Here is a 24,523-nt window from a genome sequence, read left to right as displayed (position 1 = left end):
AAGGTGGGGACTTCAGAATGGAGTAGTGTGAGGTTTGGATGTCAATAAATACCTCTGACAGCTGATCCACTCGGGTCCTGAGGATGCGGCAGGTATAAAAAATCAATTTAAAAAGTAATCAGTATGTTGACTTTCATTACGAGAGAATTGAAGTTTGAATAGGGACCTCTTGATCTACTTATAGAGTGTGCTGGTGAGATCAGATCGGGAGAAGTGCCTTCCTCTGTAAAGAATGATATATCTGTGAGACAGGAAGGAAAACAAAGGTTTATCTAAATACTAGGTACACAAAAAAGCTGGAGAAACTCAGCGGGTGCAGCAGCATCAATGGAGCGAAGGAAATAGGCAACGTTTTGGGCCGAAACCCTTCTTCAGACATAGATGCTGCTGCACCCGCTGAGTTTCTCCAGCTTTTTTGTGTACCTTCGATTTTCCAGCATCTGCAGTTCCGTCTTGAACACTTTATCTAAATACTAGTCAGATAGGGAGATAGTTTTCTCTTGAGTTTAGAAGAATGAGAATGATCCTTTGAAAATTCCTAAAATTTTGGAATTTCCTACTCGAGCAGCATCTAGAGACTTGATTGCTGGGTGTATTTAAGTTTGAGACCAGTGGATTTTAAATGTAAAGGGAATCGTGGGACATGGAGTTTGTGCAGGATCGTGACAAAAGGACACAAAGTGCTAGAGTGATTCAGTGGACCCAGAGACAGCATCTCTGGAGAAGGTGGATAGGTAAAGTTTCGGGTCGAGACCCTTCTTCAAACTGCAGGAAAATGATGCGGGTGTCAAAGAGCAGCTGTGATATTGAATGGCATCTGGGGCTGAATAACCTCTTATTTCTTATGTTACCATCTTCTTGTATTTTAGTGCTGCCCTGCTAGTCGGCAGTTTAACGTAACAGAGGGTGGAACCGAGGAGGCGATACACGTGACGCGCACACAGCATGACGCAGCCGGTGATTGTTGGTGACCTGGTTCTGCTGTTGGAATCTACAAATCTTCAAATCTTTGAGGACGTGAAAGGACTTATTGTGGACCACCTTCGCTCAGGTCAGGCTGTGCTGGGACTTGTCTCTCAAACGCTCGTCCTGTTGGGGTTTTTTTGCGCAGTATGTTCCCATCATGTGATTTTTCTTTTTGTTTAAATATACTTTTTTTTTTTTAAATTACAAAATATATTTTGGTTAATATCTTTTAGACTTTGGCAGTGCTTGCATCACCACGGGTTAGTTTAGGTGTCTCATTGTTACACAATATTTTTCTGAGATTGCAACTGAGAAGTGGAACATAGAACAATATAGCGCAAGAACAGGCCAATGTCTATGCCAAACATGATACCAAGCTAAACTAATTGAATCTATATTCTTTCATTCCCTGTAGATTTGTGTACCCATCTGGAAGCCTCTTAATTGCCACTGTTGTTTCAATGCCTCCACCGCTACCACCCTCCACAGCATGTTCCAGACACCCACTATTCTCAGTGTGAAAAAAAAAACTTGCCCCGCACATGTCCTCAAAACTTTGCATCTTTCACCTTAAAGTTATGTCCTCCAGTTTTTTAAATTTCCACCTTGAGAAAAACGTTCTGACTCTCTACCTTATCAATGTCTCAGATAATGTTATATACTTTTTTTTATCAGGTCTCATCCTCTTAACGCTTCAGAGAAAAGAATCCAAGTTTGTTCAGCCTCATTTTATGGCTATTACCCTCTAACCAAAAATCCTTCCAGTAAATCAAATGGAGGTGAATTAAGTTTATATGCACAAGTATGGCAAGTCATAGATACAATGGAAATCTTCCTTTCAGCCACAATGTGTGGCTTGCAGTTTAGGTATCTCAGTTTACTCCATCTCTGGTAATGGAAAATCTTAAATTCCTATATTTTCATTAAACTTTGGCAGAAGTACAAAGAATTGGAGGACAACTCTCTTAAATTGGCCTTCAATGACACAAGAGTATTTCCAGATTAATGTTCCTGTGTAGGAAAGGAACTGCAGATGCTGGTAATAGCTAAGGACAAACTGCACCCCCTCCACACACATCTGGATCTCCTGCCATCAGGCAAGAGATACTGTAGCACCAAAGCCCAGACTACCAGACTGCTAAACAGCTTCCTGCCACAGGCTATGAGACTGCTAAACAGTCACTCCACCTGATTCTGCAGCTTTGCACTGACATTTTAATAACTCTGGCACTGGCTACTCAAATCAGCTGCCCTGGACATTTTAATGACTATTTTTACTGTATTTTAATGTTGCTGTTTAACCTGCTTTTAACTATTTGTACTGTTTCATCAGGGACTGGATTGTTTTAACTGTTATTATGTGTGAAATGTTTATGTGCGATGCTCCGGTATTCCCAGGGAAACGTCTTCTCATTTTGCACTGTACAATTGTTGCTTGCAAGATGACAATAAAGGTTGATTTGATTTGATTTGGTGTAAACCGAAGATAGGCACAAAATGCTGGAGTAACTCAGCAGGACAGGCAGCATCTCTGGAGAGAAGATATAGGTGACGTTTCGGGTCGAGACCCTTCTTCAGACTGATGTCAGGGGATAAGGAGATACATAGATAAGGAAAAATAAGGGGTGGAAACAGGACAACGTTTTAAGGAAAATGGAAAATAGATCATTGTTAGCTGGGAGATGATAACAACAAAGCAAACAGATAAAATTTAGTCTGAGACGGTCAGACTTGTCGGAGAACTGGGAAGGGGGAGGGATGGGGAGAGAGGGAAAGCAAGGGTTACTTGAAGTTAGAGAAGTCAATGTTCATATTGCTGGGATTTAAGCTGCCCAAATTAAATATGAGTTGCTGTTCCTCCAATTTGCACTGGGCCTCATTCTGACAATTGAGGAGGCCCAGGACAGAAAGGTTAGTGTGGAAAAGGAAGGGGGAGTTAAAATATTTAGCAACCGGTAGATCAGGTAGGTTTAGGCGGACTGAACGGAGATGTTCAGCAAAACTATCGTTGAGCCTGAGCTCTGCGCATTGTTGAGGCTCTTATCAGAGCCGTGCGGCACAGAAGGAAGCCATTCATCCTATTATGCTTGTTGAAGCTCTTGGAGGGAACCACTCAATTATAGGCCAGTCATAACTCTTCTTTTTTCATTCAATATCATCATTAAAGTTACTATCTAGTTTCCTTCTTGTAACCTTTGAGTTTCAGATTTTAAAAATCTGTTTTGTGTAATATTCTCTGCACCTACTTTTTTGTGTGTCAATTTCCTTAAATACTGCTTCATTCATTAGCAAGTGAGTAAAAATAATATGAGACTGCAGATGGTGGAATCTGGTGCAAAAATACAATTGCTGAAAGAACCAGCACTTTGAGCAGCATCTGTTTTGTGGGGGTGGAGACAGTCGGAATTATTAGCGTTTTGTGTCGAGACTCGGTGTCATTCTTAATGCAGTGTCTTGACTCGAATCATTAACATTGACTTGACCTGCCGAGTTCCTCCAACAGTTTATTTTTGAGTCAAAGTGGACAGCCTGTCAAACTTGCAGCACCCTCAGTGACATTTACCTCAAACATTCATCTAACACCAAACCCAGCTTCTCTTGGCTCTCCTTGTGGTTAATTTTGTTTTACCTCTGCAACTATCGTAGTGTGGTGATCACGTTGTTCCCAGTCGAGGCTCGGTGAGTGATTGAAATAGATACATTATTTCATGCAAAGGATCATGGAGTCATCCTCCTCTTCAACCAATGTATTTTGAAATGCCATTTTGCAAAGTTGAGTGAACTCTTGCTCAACTGGTAAAATTTCCGTGTATGTGTCAACTATTTGTTGATATGTCTGCAGATCGTGGCCCCTTGATGCTGAACTCGTTAGTCGATCATTACTTGGAAAATAATTCTCTGCCGGCTGTGCAGATTCTTGCAGCTGTACAGGAGCCTCATGATAAGGTAAGCAGTGTGGTGACTGAAGACATATTTATATTTATGCTTTTAATTGCACAATCACCAAGTGCCCTGATACTCCTTAGTGCAGATAAAAGGTAAAATGATTAATTCACAGTGGCCAATTAATCTACTAATATGTCTAGGAGGTGGAAGGAAATCAAAGCAACTTGTAAATGTGTTGATTTGTTAGTTTTCAGACAACACCAATATCAGTGGACAGGGAGGAAGATTGTCAAAGTATGCAGCAGGATATGGATCAGTTACAGAAATGGGCGGAGAAATTGCAGATGGAGTATAACCTGAGCAAGTGTGAGTTGTTGCAGTTTGGGAGTTTGAATGTAGGAGGAATGTATAGAGTTAATGGCAAGACCCTTAACAGCATTGATATAGAGGGGGATCTTGGGGATCCAGTTCATAAATCCCTGAAAGTGGAACATGTAGATATAGTGGTAAAGGAGGCAAATTGTATGCTTGCCTTCATTGATCAGGGCATTGAGTATAAGAGTCAAGAGGCATGATGCAGCTCTACAAGACTTTGATTATGCTGCATATGGAGTTTAGGGTGCAATTCTGGTTGCCCCATTACAGGAAGAATGGAGAATGGTGCCTGGATTAGAAGGTGTAATCTATAGAGAGGTTGGACAAATTTGGATTGTTTTCTCTGGAAATTTGGAGGGGAAACCTGATAAAAGTCTATACAATTGAAAGGCATAGATAGGGTAGATGGACAGAACCTTTTCTCCAGGGTAGAAATGTCAAAGACTAGAAGGCAGAGCTTAAGGTGACGGGGGCAAAGTTTAAAATAATGCGCGAGACAATTTTTACATAACAGTGGTGGGCACCTGGAATGCATTGCCAGTTCATCCACTGGTTCCCCTTTATCTACAGCACATGTTACCTCAAAGAATGTGATTGTACATGATTTCCTTTTCAAGAAACCATGCTGACTCTGAATTTTCCGAAGCCCCTTGCGCTAATATTCATTATAAAGCCTTCTAATGTTTTCCCAATGTTAAGCAAATTCTCCTGCGTTTTTGGGGTTTGCCTTGCTTCCATTTCGAATAAAGAAGTTAAATCTGTTACTTTTAATAGAGTTCTCTGTGCATTAACTCTCTTGAATGAAGTTTCAGTGCACCAAGACTTGGCTATCGTTTGTTCAGACAATTTCTACCGTTTCACTGCCTCAAAGTGGCTGTAATTTTCTTGTTCCGATTCCAAATTTAAATCTATTTTATAAACTTGTATCCTTTGTTGAAGATCGGCCTGTTAACTCATTTTGCTATTTTCAATTGTCATCTCCATAGATTTGCTGTTTGTATGACCAATGCTGACTTGGTTAATTAATTGTTAAATATCTGTGGAAATTCTTACGATCTGCTTTCCATTTTTTATCTTGTAAACTATTTCCTTCCTTAATTTTTCAGTCATTCTTTGCAGCTTTTCATATTTTGTCTAATCTTTAGAAAAACGACACCTATCTTTTTACAATTATGAGTTTTTATTAAGTTTCATACTTTTTACCTCTTCCTTACTCATTCAAGTGTATTGTGCTGTATTCTGAAAGGCCCTTTTTAAATGCCTGCCACTGTATCTTGATTGACCTTCCCTTAACTTCAGCTCACTTGTGCTCTGCTTTCATGCTCTTATAGTTGCCTTTATATTAAAAATACTATCAGTCGTGCTTTTCTGTACTATAGTGTGGTTGCATTTAGGGGGAGTTGTACAGTACCCACTTTTTTGTAGTGGAAAGTGCATTCCTTGCACTGCTGGTGCACCATGGCTGCACCAAATATAATCTGTAGAATTCAAAGCAATTTACTTAAAATGAATGGTATACATACATTCTCCACTGATGTTAGATGCATTTCTTTGGTCTTCCTCTCTACCAGTCCAACATGAGAACCTTCAACACGCGTTGGATTAATTTAAGAAAATGGTCCATCCCCATCTTCTCAAAGACCACTGGGACTGGATGTCCTTAAAAGTAATGCCTGAGAACATTCAAAAGAAAGATGGTGATTGGAACCATAGCCTTGAGAGGACCAAATGTGTTTCAATCTTCAGACCTTTCTCTTGGCAAGATGGTAAATTATGTGAGTGTTCACATATGGACACTGATTGCTTACTGCACTCCATGCAATCTGGCCTTTTTCCATCTGCCTTGACCAAGTATCATGTTTGTTTTTTAAGCATTGGCTAAAAGTCAATGGCAAGGTTCCCAGCTGTTTTCTTCTCGTGACCCACTTGATATTCAAGGGCGTTGGAGTAATCCCTCTGTATCTGGTAAAGACTCATGTCCAAGAGTCCTTTCCATGCCAAGTACTGTGTACATCAACTGAATGATGGGGATCTTAAATATTACTGCTGCCAGAAAAATTCCTGTCTGCAAGGAGAGCATATTTTACTGTAATACCACACTCAGACCCCCCCTCCCATCAATGAGGTAAGGAGAGGTGACATTAAGAACCTGTCAGGCTAGTTGCAATTGGAAGTTTAACTGTGATTTAGTACTGGGATTAGCCTATTTAAAATCATCTTGCTGGGAATCTTAATAAGCAAGGCTAGCAGCACTAATGCATTGGAGAGGTTTTAAAATAGCCTAGGTAGGGAACAAGAGTTGCACAATGTCAATGACCACAGTCTGCTATCTGAATGAACATTAGTGAGCTGCTTGACCCATTATAATGATTCACAACATGGATTATTTTTTTACTGATTCTGGATTTGATCCCAGAGTTTTGCACAACAAAACTGAATTCAAAGTTCTGGCACAGACCTGGGCCAAATAACTGGTATCGATGTATCACTCATATGGTTCTAAATTTACTAACTGCTATAATGGGATTTGACCGCACATTCCAAACTACTAGTCTAGTTGTGTAACTATGCATGTGATATGATATGTGTCTGTCTTAGACTCACAAATGCCCATGTCTTAGACTCGCGATTGCCTATTGGTTTTTAATCCAAATTTGGTGGGTAAATTGGGGGAGTCTCCAGAATTCAGTGGCTTCTTTCTTTTTTCAGCATCTATTGGATCGACTAAACGAGTGCATGGGGAAGGCAGTCACTCGACTATCTGCCGTAACATTATTGGGTCACGTTATCCGACGCGAACCAACCTGGATTCATAAACTCTGCCGTGCACCTGTGCTGGTTTCACTGCTCAAGTGTCTGAAGGTTCAGTATTCATAATTAAAAAATGTTATTTAACTGAACTTTATTTTTCTCTTCATTCCCCCAGTGTTTCCATCTTATTTCATGTTTCCACACAAGATGTGCTTTAACAATGACTTACCTGTTTAACGATGGCAGTGCATGGATTTAAATGATAATTGCGTTACTAGTGGACTTGAGTGGCTCACTTTGTCATTTTGTTCAATGAAGATTTTGAAATAATCTGAATATAAAGTCAGATCTCCTATTCCCCTCTCTCTCAATCCTCATAGCCCCCATATCCTTTTGATTTCCAAATAATCAGACTGGACCGTCTCTGAATGATATTTTATATAGATGAGTCTGTGACTTGTTTCTGTCCCTTGCCTGAAAAGTATTTTTTGCTCTTGGGTGTCTTGGTGAATACCAAAGTTGTTTTGCCAAAACAACTCTTTGGTCTTTAGTCTTTGGCCACTGTAATTAAAAAATAATAATAATATACATCATCTTAAGGGCTTCAGTGAGGCAATGACCTGGTATCGTTCTGAAGAAGGATCCTGATCCGAAACATCTCCTGTCCATTCCCTCCACAGATGCTGCCTGACCTGCTGAGTTCCTCCAGCACTTGTTTTGCTAATGACCAAGAAACCTGGTTGAGTTATGCTGTGGTGTTTGGATAAATATGGGGCAGGACATGGAAGACCTCTCTGGTCTTCAGAATTCATAAATGGGATTGAAAGTACCTCCTGACACTGCACCATTCCTTTGTTACTGCATGGAAATGTCTGCCTGTGTTGTGTACTGGAGTACATTAAGTGGGGCTTGTACCTGCAACCTTGTGATTCTGAGAGCTGCCCATTGAGTTACAGCTGATGCATCAGATTTTGTGTATTTTAATGCTAGTGTTTCAGGGGGGCGGGAGGGGGGAGAAAGCTTTTCTGTGCCTGGTAAAATCATGTGTAAACTGAAATCATGTCTTCCAGAAAGCAGTCAAACATCAACACCCTTGGGGTTGGATTTATGGGGTATGATTATTAAGTCCTTGAATTTATGAGATATGATTTTTAAAGCATCTGGAATCATAATCACACAGACTGGGTAAATACAAATTGTCAACGATCTAATTAAATGGACAGATCAAGCCAGTGATCAGGCTTCTGAATGCTAAAATCTACACAGAAACATTATTTTAAAACTCTTCTCATTGCCACAGGCATTGAGGGACTTCATTCAAGTTTTGTTATCCAATCTCTTAAATTTCTCATGGTCTGCCTTTGTTAATTTGATCTTCTCTACAGACGGACACGGAGGTTGTATTCCTGACTACTGGAGTTCTTGTATTAATCATCCTCCTGCCAATGATCCCGCAGGCTGGGAAGCAGTATCTCCTTGATTTCTTTGAAATTTTTGGTCGCTTGGCTGCCTGGAACCTGCGGAATCCAGGTATACTGATGTAACAGAAAGAGTGATGGCCTTGCACTTCTGCTTGAGGGATTTGGGAGTGTGGGTTATCAAACACCTTTTTTTCCACCTTCTTTAGAAGCCCTAGTAGACTTTTATTGTAACAGTACTGTAACAAAAATCTTCTTTGAGCTAAGTTTAGTGAACAGAATGGAAATTTGGGAGTTCCGACTCTAGTCAGTAGGTACGAGTATTTGAAATGGCAGTCTCATTAACTAATAATTTGTGGATACTAGGGGCAGTTTAGAAAGTTGGGAGATGGGGTGGCTTGATCTTTGCACTCTGGAAAGAAGAACTTGGATTTGCGCAAGCCCTTTCATTGTTTTAAGATATCCAAACTGCTTTTTCTGATGAAAGCCTGCCTGGCAGCGGATTTTAGTATTCTAACATTGAAAATGAGCAGACCTATTTATTTTCATGATGCAAGTTCAAGGATAAATATTAGCCAGGAGACTGGGAGATATCCCCTGTATTAATGCAAAATGGTGGCTACGGGGTCTTTAGTTTACACAAAGGTGGTGCCTTATAATATACATTCAAAATTATTCTAATCTATAACTTGGGTGTTAAGCCTTTATGCTTGATGGTCCATATATTTTTGTAACAAGACAACATTTTGTAAAATGAGGAAATCTGATGGGTGAAATACTGTGTAGAAAGGAACTGCAGATGCTGGTCTATTTTTTAATTAACTTTTAACTAACTTTTAATTTCAAGTTTTTGTGTATCTTGTGTGTTGTGACAGTCGGCAGACCAGTTTAACTCCGGGTATGAATATAGTTTTATCGTATCGTATACCAAAGATAGAAACAAAATGCTGGAGTAACTCAGCGTGTCAGGCAGCATCTCAGACTGAAGGAGGGACCTGACCAAAAACGTCACCCATCCTTTTTCTCCAGCGATGCTGCCTGGCCCGCTGAGTTACTCCAGCACTTTATGTGTATCTTGGGTGAAATACTGGTTCCTCTCATTAGATCTGTGGGAGAAATAATTACTATTTTGGATGTATAATCCTAGTTCAGCAGCTTTCTGTACATTACATTTTGACCAACTACTTGCATTTATTTCATCAATCACTCATTGGAATAATGAAACTGATGCAGAAGCACTTGACCCAAGTCTGTAATTAACAATGCCAGTCTATGAATGACAAATTTGCTATTAAGCAAATTGATACAAAGGGAATTAAGAAACTTTCTGAAGTGCTTTTCTTTTTAATGAATAGAACTGAGGAAAACTTGGAAGTTCACCACTAAAGTTATCAATGTTTGATAATGTCAATGGTTGTACTATCTCCTTCATCTAATTGTTTTCCTATTGTTTCCAGGCCAAGTGCCAGAAGTGTATCTGATTCATCTACATGCCAGTGTTTATGCGTTGTTTCACCGTCTCTATGGGATGTACCCGTGCAACTTTGTGTCCTACCTCCGCTCTCACTACAGTATGAAGGAAAATGTGGAGATTTTTGAGGAGGTGGTAAAGGTAAGAATAAGGACATTTTCTTTGGAAACGGATGGGGAGGTGAAATGCTGTTGATTTAACTGTGCACCTTGCTTGGTCACTTCACATGGGTACTGGTGTGGGACTGGAGTTGAATTGATCAAACAAGATAAAGATGGTGGAAGGATTGACAATCTATGGTGAGATGGGGGATGGACGGTAAGCTGCATAAAAGACCTGCTGGAATTTGCCGAGAATGGTAGGAGGGGGACTGGACTTGGGACGTGGAAGGTGAAGGCAGGCTCAGCTCGACACCTAACATCTGTGATTCTATTGACATCTATTTAAATGCCACTGTCCGCACTCTAACTGTTACACAACTTTGGTGGGGTGAACATGAAAGCAGTCAGCTTCAGAGTGGGTCAATGCTTTTGAGGAGAGAACGATTTCTGTGTGGGCACTGGTAGATGTATTTGTTAAATAAAAAGCAATATTCTTCTAAACTGTTAATTCCTTGGTTGAATTTTGGAAGCAATTACTTTCCTTCTCTGTAATTAACACAATAGTTTCTAAGCAGTAAAGCACAAATTCTGGAAATACACAAGGCAAATGGCAGCAGTGGATAGAAAAATAAAATTATTTGGGCCAATGACAGCCTAGCCTGAGTTTGTAACTGGTATGGTTTACACAGTTTCTACTTAGATTTGTTGACATTAACACAGCCCAGACTCCATGTTGGGGACACTGACCAGTATCCTACTGACTGGCTTGGCTTTTGTGTGTGAAGCACCAAAGGATTCTTGATCAAAACACAAAGTGCTGGAAGAACTCGGCGGGTCAGACAGCATCTGTAGAAGGAATGGTCAAGCGCTATTTTGGGTTGGGGCTCCTTCGGTCTGAAGACGGTTGCCAACCCAAACACAGCATTTCCACTCCATCCACACATGCAGCCTGAGCCGCTGAGTTCCTCCGGCACATTATGTTTTGCTCAAGATTCGAGCATCTGCAGTTCGTTGTGCCTCTAATAGATTCTTCCTCGGACTGATAGTAAACGCTGCATTCCTAATGTCTTTGTTGTAGCCGATGCTGGAACACGTGCGAATCCACCCCGAGCTAGTGACTGGAACCAAGGACAATGAACTGGATGCTGTTAAGTAAGTGACTTATTTCAATCTTAATATTACAGTCTTATCTTCATTACAGACCTATCCCACCCCAGTTTTTGTTTTAACACGTATCAACTCGGAAAGCATTTAATCTTGGATGGGTTGATGCAATAGTTTCAAAATGTGTGGACATTGCAATCAGTATTACCTGTCGTCACTTTTTGGTTTAAAAGTCAGGTTTGCTGTATTTTAGTGATTGATTACAATGTGTAAGTTTGTCTATTTATAATCTTATCAAAATGCATGTTCTCCTGTGAGTAAAGTTATCATTGAACTAGAACTCCATTTTTGCTTTCTCTCTACTTTCTCATTTTAAAAGAAAATGTATTTCTCTACTTTTTCATTTTACCTAAAGTGCTGCAGCTATTAAAGTAGAATTGCTAATTGAAATGAAGAGATCGACTCTTGTACGTCATTTAAGTATCTGCCAAGCAGCTTATAGGACTGGAATCTAGCACAATTGCAGCAATATAGTGAAGCTGTATTTATGAGAGTTCATTGTGGAGATGACAGTTAAGCTTTCAATCCCACAACAGTTGAATGGGTCTGGCACGTCTTGAGGCAATATTTGTTCCTCTTAGTCTTACCTAATCAAATGTGTTTAGTGGTGGTTAACGGTTCTGTTTCCTGTTCTGTTGCATAGATGGAAGAGATTTGAAACTCATGACATTGTTATAGAATGTGCCAAAGTTTCCCTCGACCCAAAAGAGGCATCCTGTGAAGAAGGTTATACTATCATGCCGAAACATTTCTCTACACGTAGCCAACACAAGCACACTGACCACAGCTCCAGCCCATTCTCAGATTCTCAGAGCAGCTTTGGTAAGGACGGAACCTTTTGATTTCATAACATTGTACAGAAATTGTCTGTCCAAATTTGTGATTGCTTTGCATGTGACCAGCAGCTCTATGGCAATTTTGTTTTGCTATTCCCTTTATCTGCCTATTTCTCTAATCTTAGATGTTGCAGGTGTCTCTGGTTCAGTCTGGTAATGCAGCCCCTTGTTCTATGTACATCTGCCCATAAATCTCGGGCTTTACTCCTCATAACTTTAATACCTTTAAGATGTCATGCCAATCATTAATGGCATTCAACAATATTTCAGTTCTTTGTATTATTCTCACATTGGATCGATCCAGGACAAAAGAGATCAACAAAAACATTTCTTCATCGACTGTAGTTTTTAAGTGCCTAAATTTCTCAGATAATCCTGAAAGCATATAAGGTTATAGACCAAATGTGGGCAAATGGGATTAGTAAAGATAGGTATATTGGTTATCAAGGACATTGTGGGCCGAGGGACCCGTTTCTGTTCTGTATGACTCTCTAATATTTTTTACTGAGTTTAACACCTTGCTGTTGACTCCATTGCAGGCAGTGCATCCTCTACAACTTACATCTCCAGAGGTCCATTCTCCAGTCTCCCAGGATCTCAGTCACAGTACAGAACACCACCAACTTCACAACGCCTTCCTGCAGAAGGGCTGCAGGTAAGTTGAGTCCCCACTTGAATGCATGGCTAGTCGAGACTGAGCACGTAACATTCACACAACAAAAGCGCCAGTCATTGATCACTTAGGAAGTATTTTGGTGACAAGCCTGGTATTGCCATCACCACTATCAACATCTTGGGGGTCATGATTGACCAGACACTAGAGTAAATACCTTCAGCAGATGGAATTACATGGTTACAGAAGGCATCTCATGATTGCTGCCTTGAGTGGTATTAAAGATGCATACTGGCCTAGTGTGTGACATCCTGTTCCTAAAAATGAATTTTAAAACGGGTTTAATTTTGTCTCCATCTTAGGATGTGTTCTGGAGCCCATCTTCAGCTTGTGGGCTGTCCACTCCCCCCTCCTCAAGAGGGCTTTCCCCAACAAGCCTTCATGAAACATCCAACTCTTGCCTAACTGTTAGAGTCCACAGTACACCTGGTATGTATATCACAGCTAATTCATGGTCCATGTAGGATCCCCTTGGCTCAATGTATATATAATGTATCGCCTTGGCTCATTGTATAAACAGTTTGGAAACTATGTCTGTGAGATCTTCTATTATGCTAAATGTACTCTGCAGGTGCAATTATTGTTAAACCGTTGTAGTAATGTAAATACATTAATCTGGACAGATCCTTGGATATCTGTCAAAGGTAGGACATGTTGTAATTGAATCATGCACATAATTCACTTCCTTGGTCACAAGCAATCAATGAATGTGGTTGATAAACACAAAACAGTACAGCACAAGAAAAGGTCCTTCAACCCACAATGTCGGTGTCTCACATAATGCTACTTTAAACTCTTTATCTGTTGTACATAAACCATATCCCTCCATTCCCTGTACCTTTGTCTCTCTCGCCATAAGTCTATGCCCACTAGTATTTGATATTTGTATAGTGGGACAAAGGTTCTGAATGTCTTCCCTATCTTTACCTCTCATCATTTTATGTGCTTGTATCAGATCTCCCCTCAAACTCCAGTGTTCCAGCGAAACTAATCCAAGTCTGTCTAAACTTTCCCTAATCTGGGCATCATTTTGGTAAACCTCTGCACCTTTCCAAAGCCCCATATCCTTCCTCCATTGGGATAACCACAACAGCATGCATACTCCAAAATTAAATGCAGCCAAAACAAAGTCTTATGATGTTGCATCATGATTTCCTGGCCCTAATGCCCTGGTAAACGATGGTGACTTCTCAAAGTGCAACACTTCACTTGGATTAAATTCCATCTGCTATATGTCTGCCCATTTCTGAGGTGGCTCTATATCCCATTGTGTACTTTGACAACTTCCACACAGTAACCCCCACAATCTTGGTGTCATCTACAAATTTGCTAACCAACCCTCATCTACGTCAAAGTCATATATGTGTGTGTGTGTGTGTATATATGTGTATGTATATATATATATATATATATATATATATATATATATATATATATATATATATATATATATATATATATATATATATATATATATACACATATACATACACACACACACACACACACACATATACACACACACACACACATATATACACACACACACACACAAGTTATAGGCGTAGAATTAGGCCATTTGGCCCATCGAGTCTATTCCACCATTCAATCATGGCTGATCTCTGCCTCCTAATCCCATTTATGCCACCCCATAACCTTTGACACCCGTTCTAATCAAAAACTTGTCTATCTCTGCCTTAAACATAACCACTTAGCCTCCAAAGCCCTCTGTGGCAATGAGTTCCACAGATTAACTACCACTGACTAAAGAAGTTCCTCCTTATCTCATTTCTAAAAGAACGCCCTTTAATTCTGAGTTCTGGTCCTAGACTCTCCCACCAGTGGAAACATCCTTTCAACATCCACTCTATGCCTTTCATTACTCTGTGTTTCAATGAGGTCACCGATCAACCTTCTAAACTCCATCGAGTAGAGGCCCAGTGCTGTCAAACGCTCATCATATGCTAACCCACTCAATCCTGGAATCATTCTTGTCAACCTCCTCTGGACCCTCTCCAGAGCCAGCACATCCTTCCTCAGATATGGGGCCCAAATTTGCTCACAGTACTCCAAATGCGGCCTGACCAGCGCCTTATCGAGCCTCAGCATTACATCTCTGATTTTGTATTCCAGTCTTCATATCATACATATCCCAAACAACGGAGATCCCAGCACAGATCCCTGTAGAACTCCACTGGCTTATTTGGTTTATTGGCCCACCAGAGCAAGTAGGATCTAAGAGATTCAGTTTGTAGGTCACATATTGCTATGCTTATTCTTTGTGGTTTTTAACGATTTGGCAAGTTTCCTTTTCACTGTCTTTTGTGGAGCTTGCAACCTGTTTTGCCACTTTTTGTCTTCCTCATATATTTGCAGATTATATTACTCCATGTTTCTTGCCATCGGGTTGTGCAGGGTATCAGCCCCTTTGGGATAAACGGGTTGTCTTTTTGAGCACTGTGCATTGATTCTTTGTCAATTATTCATTCGCATTTTATCATGTGCTATCTTTGCCTTTTGCTCTATCTATTGTACTTGAGTTTGAATTGATAGTGTCTATGTATGGTATATCTGATCTGTTTGGATAGCATGCAAAAAAAGTTTATCTCTACCTCAAAACATGTGACAATATTAAATCTAAACCTATAAACAGTGCCGTACCTTTTGCAGTTTGTTCTTGATTTAATCATCAATCTTAATGGGTGCTTTGTGTTTCTTTCTTTTTAAATATAATGTTGAGCTCAACCACATTATAGTCACAGTCAGGAATTTTTCGGTATGAACTGCTTGTGTCTCCCAAAGCATGAAACTACAATTGGAGATTACAACAACTTCTCCTTTGCAGCATTTTTTTTTTTTCTAAGTGGGAGGACTGTGGAGTTGGAAGAGGAGTGAACTAATTTTGACTTTTTTTTAAAAACAGTCGGAAAAGGACAATCAACTGAAACACCAGCCGTATCCCCTCCCCTGTCATGTCTTGCAGATGGGAATGAACTATGCAGCATCTCGGCAACTGCAGCACTATCAAGAAAGGTAACATTTGCTGGATGTTTATTTAAATGGTATAATTTACAGGTGCAAAGAATTCACTTCATTTAGCAAAGATACTTTTTGAGATACGCGTAATACATTAGCCAGTCAGAATTTGTTGAAACCAAATCATGGCCTGTTTTATAATTTATGAAGTGCTATGGCAGAGGGAAATGTGGTTTCTTTAAAAGACTTCCAAAAGGTGTATGATAAAGTGTCACTTAGTCAGTCTGTCGCCAAGACTGGCTTTGTCACACAGCCTGTGAAATTAGGCTGCTGTAGCTTGGATTGGTAGTGAAATATTTTGTTCACCGCGAGGTACAAACACTTTACAGTTCCCTGGGCTTGTACGAGGACTACTGCTTTTCTGTGTTTAAGATGGGTTTGGGTGTACAAGGTGCAGATGGTGCAATTTAGAGGCTTAGTGACATGCGAGGCAGAACAGACTTCCAAGGGATATAGGTGGGAAAGAGGTAGTATTTTGGTCGGAACAATAAGAGGCAGTATAAATCACAAGGCCAAAATACGAGAACTGAGATCCAGCGATGTGTGTGTGTGTGTGTGAAGTTTGAGAGTTTTAAAGTGAGGGGATCTTGGGATTTCTAAATGGAGCCTGTAGATTGGCTATAGTGCTTGTTAGTAGTAGCTCTGCCTAGTATGTGCTTTATAGTATCAAGAGCTCGCTTATGCTAGCTAGTAGATGTAGCAGCTCGGAGCTGTAACATATGCAGATCCTCTGCTGTAAGTGATTTAATAAACATGTGTTGTATCTTAGTGTGTGTTCGTGTCTCATCATTACATGGTGTCAGACAGTGAATCTTGCCCACTCCGTTCATGTTTATCAGGTTTTATTTTATTTTGATTATTTTGTGTCCTATTTATCTCCATTATGGCAAATTCATGTCGCCGTCCAAGCCCTCTTACCTTTGATTCAGACATTGCTGAACGCTGGCGTCTTTTCGAACGTGACTACAGAGCCAAAGAGCAATAAGAACATGAAACCAAACTTCCAGGAAAGATGTACGAGGCTGCAAAAATATATGTAACAAAATGATTCCAGTGGCAATAGATTTGATGGATAATTTGGATATAATATATTTGAGGTATAATATAGGTAAACAACTGTTTACTCATGGCATGATCAAGACCTAGATGACATGGAATGAATGTGAATAATAAAATACAACCAAAAGCTAGTGGTTGGAGGCCTGAAGGTGCAGCCAATGGCAGTAGCACGAGTGAATTCAATTGGAACATTGAAAAGGGAGGTGAATAAGTAACTGAAAGCAAAGTATGTGCCGAACTATGAGGCGAAGAGTGGGGAAGAGGTACTAGCTGGGTGGCTTTACATAGATGCTACGACTTAAATGGCTGAATGGCTCCTTCATGCCTCTCTCTGCTCCTTTGGTCATCTTTTAGGTATTCATTAGAATCTAAATGTTAACTACAAAAATTCCAATATGCTTGAAGCACCCCACTTTTGACATATTGGTATAATGTTCCACCAGACCAACAGTGGCGCAACATCATCTGTATTTTTATTGCAGGATGGGAAAACTGAGAGTTTAAAGCCATTAAAGAGACAGAGTCATGTGACAAGTGATGATAAGGGAGCAACTGACAGTCCATGTGAGTGGAAAGGTCTGCATTGTGTATATAACCAAGTGCTTGGCCCATTGAGTTGTTTCCCATTTATAGATTAACAAATTCACAATATGGGTGGAAAGATAATTTGTTCTTGATTTCATGGAATTCTATTACACTGAGAGTGCAAGTGTTTATGTTCCATACTAGCCTCTTAATCTTTCTTTTACCCAAGAGCCACAAGTAGCTTGTGTTTCTTTCTAGCTATGCCAAACTGCTAAAATGGTTGTGGCATAGGGTCAACACGAGGTTCTTGTGCATCGTGGAGTAAATAAAATGTAGGATTCGTGTAAACGGGTGTTTAATGTTCAGTGCGGGCGCAGTTGCCCGAAGGGCATGTTTCCGTGATGCCTCTAAGTGAGTTTGAATTGATGAATATTTTTTTTTGTAAGTCTTGAGATCACCATCTAATTGGTGGTATTTTCTTTTACTTTCACTACATCTTGCATATTCAGGTTTGGAGAATGAGAATGCCAAAACAGTATCTTTGAGAGAGCTCTCAGAGGTTATAAAAGGATTGAATCTACAAGAGGATGGAACAGAAAAGGAAAATGAAGAAGGTATGTCTTGTTTACCAGCAGCAGTGAACAAGTGTTGAAAAGTCCACAAACTTGTCTCGTTTTTGTTCAGTGCAGAATTCCATCCCTTTCAAAATATTCTTACATGAGAATATAATTTAATTGAGCATGAATGCAAATATCCTATTTGGCCAGAAGCTTTGACATGGACTTCATGGCCCAGATAGCCTGTTCCAATGTTTCAAGTTTCTACATTTTTATGGTATCTGCATTTAATGTCTAACTTTTATCTAATAGAAATTCTGAAAATTATAAGAGAGATGAGTAGTTTGTAATATGTTTAACCTGAGAGCTTGCATATTGGGAACACTTGGGAACAGAAGCCAACAATTAAGGATGTTGGGAGAGGTAATTAAATTAATTTCAGGTATAAATTCCACATGTAACAAGAAACCGGATGTTAAACGTTGATCAGTGGTGAATTGTTTCAAAGGTGTCAAATCCACATGTAATCATTGTTTTAGTGTTAGCTTGAGAAATACAGAGCGGAAACAGGCCCTTTGGTCCACTGAGTCCGCACCAACCAGCGATCACCGCACATTAACTTAACATCCTACACATACTAGGAACAATTGACACTTATACCAAGTATGCAACTATTAAGCCTTTGGATAAACCGACTAGTTTGAGAAACTCGGCATTGTTCTACGAGATGTTCTTTGTGTCTGTTCCTATCTGAGCTGTGATTAAGAGGATCAACTGGGCCCCACATGAAGCCAGATTCAGGGTACAGGTTAAACAGAAAATCCCCTCCAACATAGATAAATACAGAAGTGCAACATTCTAGGCTGTTTTAGCATTGAACTCAGAAATCCCCTCCCTAACCCTTCAACCTCTCCACCATTCACTCCATTGAGAGCCTCCTTTACACTTTGTTGATTTAGCCAAGATTTCAATTGTCTTGTCGTATTCTCTATGCATAGCGTAAAGGAATTTGATGTCTAAAAATTCAGTGACTGTATGAAATCATTATTGTTATAACGTATTCAATCCAGATGGTTATTGTTGCAGATTAATTAAAACTATGAATGTTTAAAAAAAATGTAGAGCAGGATAAAAGAATAGTTTAAATAAAGTTGTGCTAAAAGTTACAGTAGATAAAGGGTATATTTTATCTTTAACAGCTGCTATTGCTGATGAGCTTTCTGAAATTACATCCTTGGATCTGCAGTCCTTGGTTTTTCGGGGGGGATTTGACTCTCCTTTTCAACACACAACTGAAATGCTTACTGGCACTCAGACAAAGCGTGAGCAAGAATTGTCCCATTCTACCACTGAGCAGGGGTTGCACACTGAGCCCCACCAAACGTCATCTACAATTGGTAAAGCACTGGAGCCTCGCAGGCAAGAGCAGTGCTCTGTCAAAAAGGGGTTTATGCCCATTGAGAAACCAACTGAGAACTGTTCGGGAAACATTAAACAGGAGATGGTCAGAGCTGGATCAATATCATTGGAACTTTTTACACCCAGTCCCCTGTTTAAGGTGCAGGCATTGAGACCTCCTCCTCTTGGCACTGGGCATCCGCTCCCTTATGAACACCTTTTTGAAATGGCCTTGCCCAAAGCAGCAAGTCTTTTCATCAAACAGAAAACAACTGAGCTGCAAAAGCTAGCAGGCAAGCAATTGGAGGATCTATCGTCTTCGTTGATCTCGCCTCTTGATGTGCTGGATAAGCTGATTCAGCAAGGAGGAGATGCACATGTGAAGGAGCTTAGCAGGTAAGACTGGGGGAAAAAAAGCTGTGACTCCCATTGCAGTAATGAAGAATTGTTCCACTGTGGCAATGCCACCTTTCTGATGCAATGTTAACGTGGGGCCACGTGCCCTCTTGTGTAGATTCAAAGATCCTGGAGAATTATTGAAAAGAGTAATATTTATCCTTCAACCAACATTACTGCTACGTACTGTTGAATGTGCTCAATAAGTACATTATCTTGATTGCATAAGGGTACACATTGTGTTGCAGAAAAAGCTAAAAGTATTTCTTAGTAGATCTGAAAATTTTCTTTCCCCAATTTGATTGCAAAATGTATGGGCACTGTTAATGATTGCAAGCTGTATAGATTTTTCACTTCACGGCTCTCTTTGTTGATCCAACACTTTAAATGTTAAGGTGGGGCCACAGTTACTTTCATATATTCCAGTCATGGATCCAACTGCTTCATGCTAGAGTTAGTAGATTTGGGCAGGTCTTAAACTCCAGCTTGCAGTCATTTGGATGGCTCGGCATAATTACAGCTGTGAAATGTCAGGAGGTGTCTTGTTTGTTAATGTGGGCAAGGTAACTGATGGAAGTGCCTCCACCATGTTTATTTTAGAGTTTATCCTGTGCAGCCTGAGTTCCACAATCAAAGAAAATTGGTCAGGTAAGTTCAGAATTCTACAGTCATATCATTAATAACCACCAATTAAACTCTGATAAATAATTGATAATGGAGCATTTCTAACTTGCGTGGTGCTTGCTTTTGTTAATTTGTCTGATTCATTGGGTAGTCTTGATTTCTTCAGTTACATATTATACGTAACATTGGCTGCAGAATGGAAACTGATTGGCTTTGAACATGGGATTTTTTTAAATTTTCTTTTTTTTAATAGTTTAGCTGATTGGAAATGGAGGTGAAATTTTCAGGATCATATTTAACCAGAGCTAATGACCATAATGCCCCTGTCCCATATAGGAAACCTGAACGGAAACCTCTGGAGACGTTGCGCCCCACCCCAGGTTTCCGTGCGGTTCCCGGAGGTTTTTGTCAGTCTCCCTACCTTCAACCTCTGGCAACCACTTGCAACCTCTGGGAACGCACGGAAACCTTGGGTGGGGCGCAAAGTCTCCAGAGGTTTCCGTTCAGGTTTCTTAAGTGGGACAGGGGCATTATTACACCTCTCAACACACTGAGTTTTTACTGCATGCTGTTTGGTCTATTGGGCAGGCATATTATATCCAAATAATCAATCACTGAATTGCCTATGACAGCGTGACCAGGCAACTAGTGTTTTTTTTTTTCTTTCCTAGCATTTGCACTCGCACCATAGTTGTCTGTCCTATATTTAACATTGGAATATTTATTTCTGCTGTTAGAGCAGCAGTGCTAAAACTTTGACAGAAGTCCCTCCAGATACTCACGATCTGGCCCCCACACTGCCTAACCCATCCTTCAAAAGTTAATTCCAAAAGCACTAAAAGGAGAATAGAATTGCCTTTTACAATCTATCTCTGTTAGTGTACAAGAACAGAAGTTGACTACCAGTTATTGATTAAACTTGGGAATCATCCTTTGTAAATTCAGAAATCCAAGCTGGGACGAGGCAGATTCCAGGCAGATGTTCAGCCTCATTTTCATATCTATCCACTTGCAGCATATACTAGAAACAAATACTTTTTATAAACATTTTTCTAGAACTCTGAGAACCAGTGGCATCAAGAAGTATTCCAACCAGTAGACACTTTAGAATTGTTCGTTGTTATGTCAGAGCACCAGAGAATGTCAGTCGACCATCTCTACTAGGGTGCAATGGGGACTCTTCCCCTCCTCCCTCTGTTTTTGCAATTATTTTTAATTGAGCACCATATCAGCATGTGAACTAATCAAACTTTTATTGGTAGCATTAAAACTAATGGAAAAATAACTACATATGCAAATTGTGGTGCTGTATAATGTATGTTTATAGTGTTTACAGTGCCATTTTGAGCCCCCTGACATTTGTAACCCATGTTCATTTTTATTTGCAGTTTTCCAGTATTTCCCTTGCTTTGTACTTGAAATTTTGAATAGAAACATAGAAAATAGGTGCAGGAGTAGGCCATTCGCCCCTTCGAGCCTGCACCGCCATTTAATATGATCATGGCTGATCATCCAACTCAGTATCCTGTACCTGCCTCCTCTCCATACCCCCTGATCCCTTTAGCCACAAGGGCCACATCTAACTCCCTCTTAAATATAGCCAATGAACTGGCCTCAGCTACCTTCTGTGGCAGAGAATTCCAGAGATTCACCACTCTGTGTGTGAATTGGTCTTGTGTGGGAGGAAATAAAAAATAAGCTCTTCTATTGTCTAGTTATATAGCCAGTGTTGATCTACTTTTTATCCAGAACAAAATGGAATTGCCTCTGATCGGAAGCTGTTTTTACGTTTAAGTTTGGTTAGTTAATTTAGGGCAGAATCCTCGAAGCATCACTTAGTTTTGTATCTCGCCTGTACTGTGATTTGTCGCAACTTCCACTTTGGACATCCAGTGGTTTTCATTACAACCACTGTTGGCCCTTGTACACACCAAACTTTGACCAACTATGTTTATTTTTAATATGTATGAAGGAATTGCAGATGCTGGTTTAAACCAAAGATAGACACAATGCTGAAGTAACTCAGCGTGACAGTCAGCATCACTGGAGTTATCTCCGTGATCTATGGAGATCATAAAGCATCTCCCGATGTTGCCTGTCCCGCTGATTTAGTCCCAAGTTTCCCAATAATTTATGCACAGAAAGAAACGTCAGGAAATAAGATGTGGCTTTTTCTTTAGGGTTGTTAGACATATTAGTGTAAATTTGCTGTGTGGATTATCGGGCTCCTTTTTGACTTCATAAACACGGCAGCCTTCGGTTTTGTAGTGAAATGTTAGCTGAGAGTTTTGCCCTTGGCCAAGAAGTTGGCTGCCAAGGGGTTTGAACTACATTCCTCTGCATGGTCAATTGGCTCTTGCTTTCACTATCCCATTAATCAATCACAGGTAACCATTTGTACAACTTTGTACGTATTCCCTTTCCCTTTTCCTGCTGATCTACTGACTCTTGATGAGATTTGGTTCTACGCTAAAGTAACCTATTAATATGCAACTCAAATCATTCTTCTTGTGGGCTCTAATGTGATGTGAATTAAATATTCAGCTACTGAGGACCTTCTGATTTGGGTGCAATCATATTTCCAATGATCATCTAATTTCTGAGGAGTAAGATGGATGGATATATGAAGAAAAAGGGCATGAGATTCTGAAACTTGGCAAAATTGATTAATTTGCCTTATTTCACTGTTCAAGTGGAAACACGCAGTTTATAATTGATATTATTTCACTGTCATTGTAATAACTTTGCATAAATTGAAAAGTTAATTGGTAAAATGATTAACAAGTATTGTTTGATATCAATTTCTTACTGTTGCTTTCCTGTATCTATTTTAGATTGCCTCTGCCCAGCAAATCTGCAGACTGGACTCACTTTGGAGGTATGTGCTACATATTAATGATACCTCTCCAATTACCGTGAGTGAAGCTGAGAAACAAACCTACAAATGATGCAGCATTGGGTATGAGCTGTAGTTTAATGCAAGTCGTCCTGTCAATCAGATGCATTATAATTGGACATAAATGTACAACATTATGCTCATCGTTTCTTGATACGTGCTACTTTTTAATTGCTTTACAATAAATAGGTAGCCTTGGATGTGTTTTTCTTTACAGATTTTTTTTTTTTAGGTTTAACCTCTGCATACATTGCCAGTGTTTTTGTTGCTTCCCAATTGAACTATTCCTTGCCTCTGATCTTGCACTGAACCCGAGTTTCTATAAAATTCTGCAATTTAGACAGATACTTCATTGTCACATGTACTGTGAAGGAACGGTGATTTTTTTGTTGTTGTTTTGTTTTTGCCTAGACAGTACACAAAAGAGTCTGTTGGTCACTCCTCGTCTCTCTCTTCACCACTCCCCTCTTTCCCCCCCCCCCCCCCCCCCCCCCCCCCCCCCCCCACCACACCACCACCACCACAGATCTGTATTCTAACTTTCATCCAGTTCTGTTGACCATGTCATTCATTTTGTTTGCTTGCCCCTTGGTTCCTGTTTTTGGCAACTTTTTTTAAATGTTGGCCCTGTGTTCCAATTTCTCCTTGGTTCATTCTACATACCTCCTGCTTTTCATCAAACATCTGACCTATTGATCCTAGGTTCTGCCGCCACAAATGTGTCGCACACTCTTTCTAATCAACTCATTTAATTTTGGCCACGTGAAATCTCTATTTTAGTTGCTTCACCAATGGCAAATGTTCCTTCAGCTGTCTCACCTGGTGTAAATTTATCTCGATATTTAACATTTTTATTCTACATTCCATCGCATCTACAATCTCTTTTTAACCATGCGAAGGATGCTGTGTGAGTGCAAATTGTTTACAGCAGCCACGTAGAAACATAGAAAATAGGTGCAGGAGTAGGCCATTCGGCCCTTCGAGCCTGCACCGCCATTTCAGGATTCAGTAGTGAGCAACTGGTTCTTGTTTGTGGGGTGGGTGACGCATAAAGCCAGATGCAATAGTCATTGATACAGCTTGGCAACAGTCCTTTCAAAGCCAGTTGTTGCTTTCATTTTTTAAAATAAAGTAATACTTTTGATCTCAGGTTCTGCTCCCATGGATGAGCTGCACACTCTGAGGAATCAACTCGTTCTACTGCACAACCAATTACTTTATGAACGTTACAAGCGAGAACAACATGCTGTTCGGAATCGCCGTTTACTGCGCAAAATTCTCAAGGCAACTGCACTGGAGGAACAAAATTTAGCCATGGTGAGGTTTTAAAAGTATACAGCTACATAGCTCATGTTTCAGAAACGTTTATTTTATGCATTAGATATGCAAGA

General features: G+C 40.0%; 1 protein-coding gene across 4 annotated transcripts in view; it reads left to right on the top strand.

Moving 5' to 3' along the window:
• Window positions 1-24,523, top strand: part of tsc1b (TSC complex subunit 1b) — a 42,120-nt gene that overhangs the window by 5,530 nt on the left and 12,067 nt on the right. For 2 of the 4 annotated variants that reach the window (XM_055660242.1, XM_055660243.1), the window contains exons 2-17: window positions 870-1,051; window positions 3,809-3,912; window positions 6,937-7,089; window positions 8,364-8,508; window positions 9,854-10,008; window positions 11,047-11,120; window positions 11,776-11,954; window positions 12,508-12,623; window positions 12,944-13,070; window positions 15,565-15,674; window positions 17,219-17,312; window positions 17,771-17,875; window positions 19,018-19,612; window positions 20,213-20,260; window positions 23,071-23,114; window positions 24,283-24,449. In XM_055660242.1, coding sequence (XP_055516217.1) covers window positions 946-1,051; window positions 3,809-3,912; window positions 6,937-7,089; window positions 8,364-8,508; window positions 9,854-10,008; window positions 11,047-11,120; window positions 11,776-11,954; window positions 12,508-12,623; window positions 12,944-13,070; window positions 15,565-15,674; window positions 17,219-17,312; window positions 17,771-17,875; window positions 19,018-19,612; window positions 20,213-20,260; window positions 23,071-23,114; window positions 24,283-24,449 — 2,322 coding nt within the window. In that variant the 5' untranslated portion in view covers window positions 870-945. The remainder of the gene's footprint in view (window positions 1-869; window positions 1,052-3,808; window positions 3,913-6,936; window positions 7,090-8,363; window positions 8,509-9,853; window positions 10,009-11,046; window positions 11,121-11,775; window positions 11,955-12,507; window positions 12,624-12,943; window positions 13,071-15,564; window positions 15,675-17,218; window positions 17,313-17,770; window positions 17,876-19,017; window positions 19,613-20,212; window positions 20,261-23,070; window positions 23,115-24,282; window positions 24,450-24,523) is intronic. The other 2 variants (XM_055660244.1, XM_055660245.1) reach the window with 2 other exon arrangements.

This window comes from Leucoraja erinacea, chromosome 31 (assembly GCF_028641065.1).
Source record: "Leucoraja erinacea ecotype New England chromosome 31, Leri_hhj_1, whole genome shotgun sequence".
Classification (NCBI taxonomy): Eukaryota; Metazoa; Chordata; class Chondrichthyes; order Rajiformes; family Rajidae; genus Leucoraja; species Leucoraja erinaceus.
This window is presented reverse-complemented; position numbering and strand designations above follow the sequence as displayed.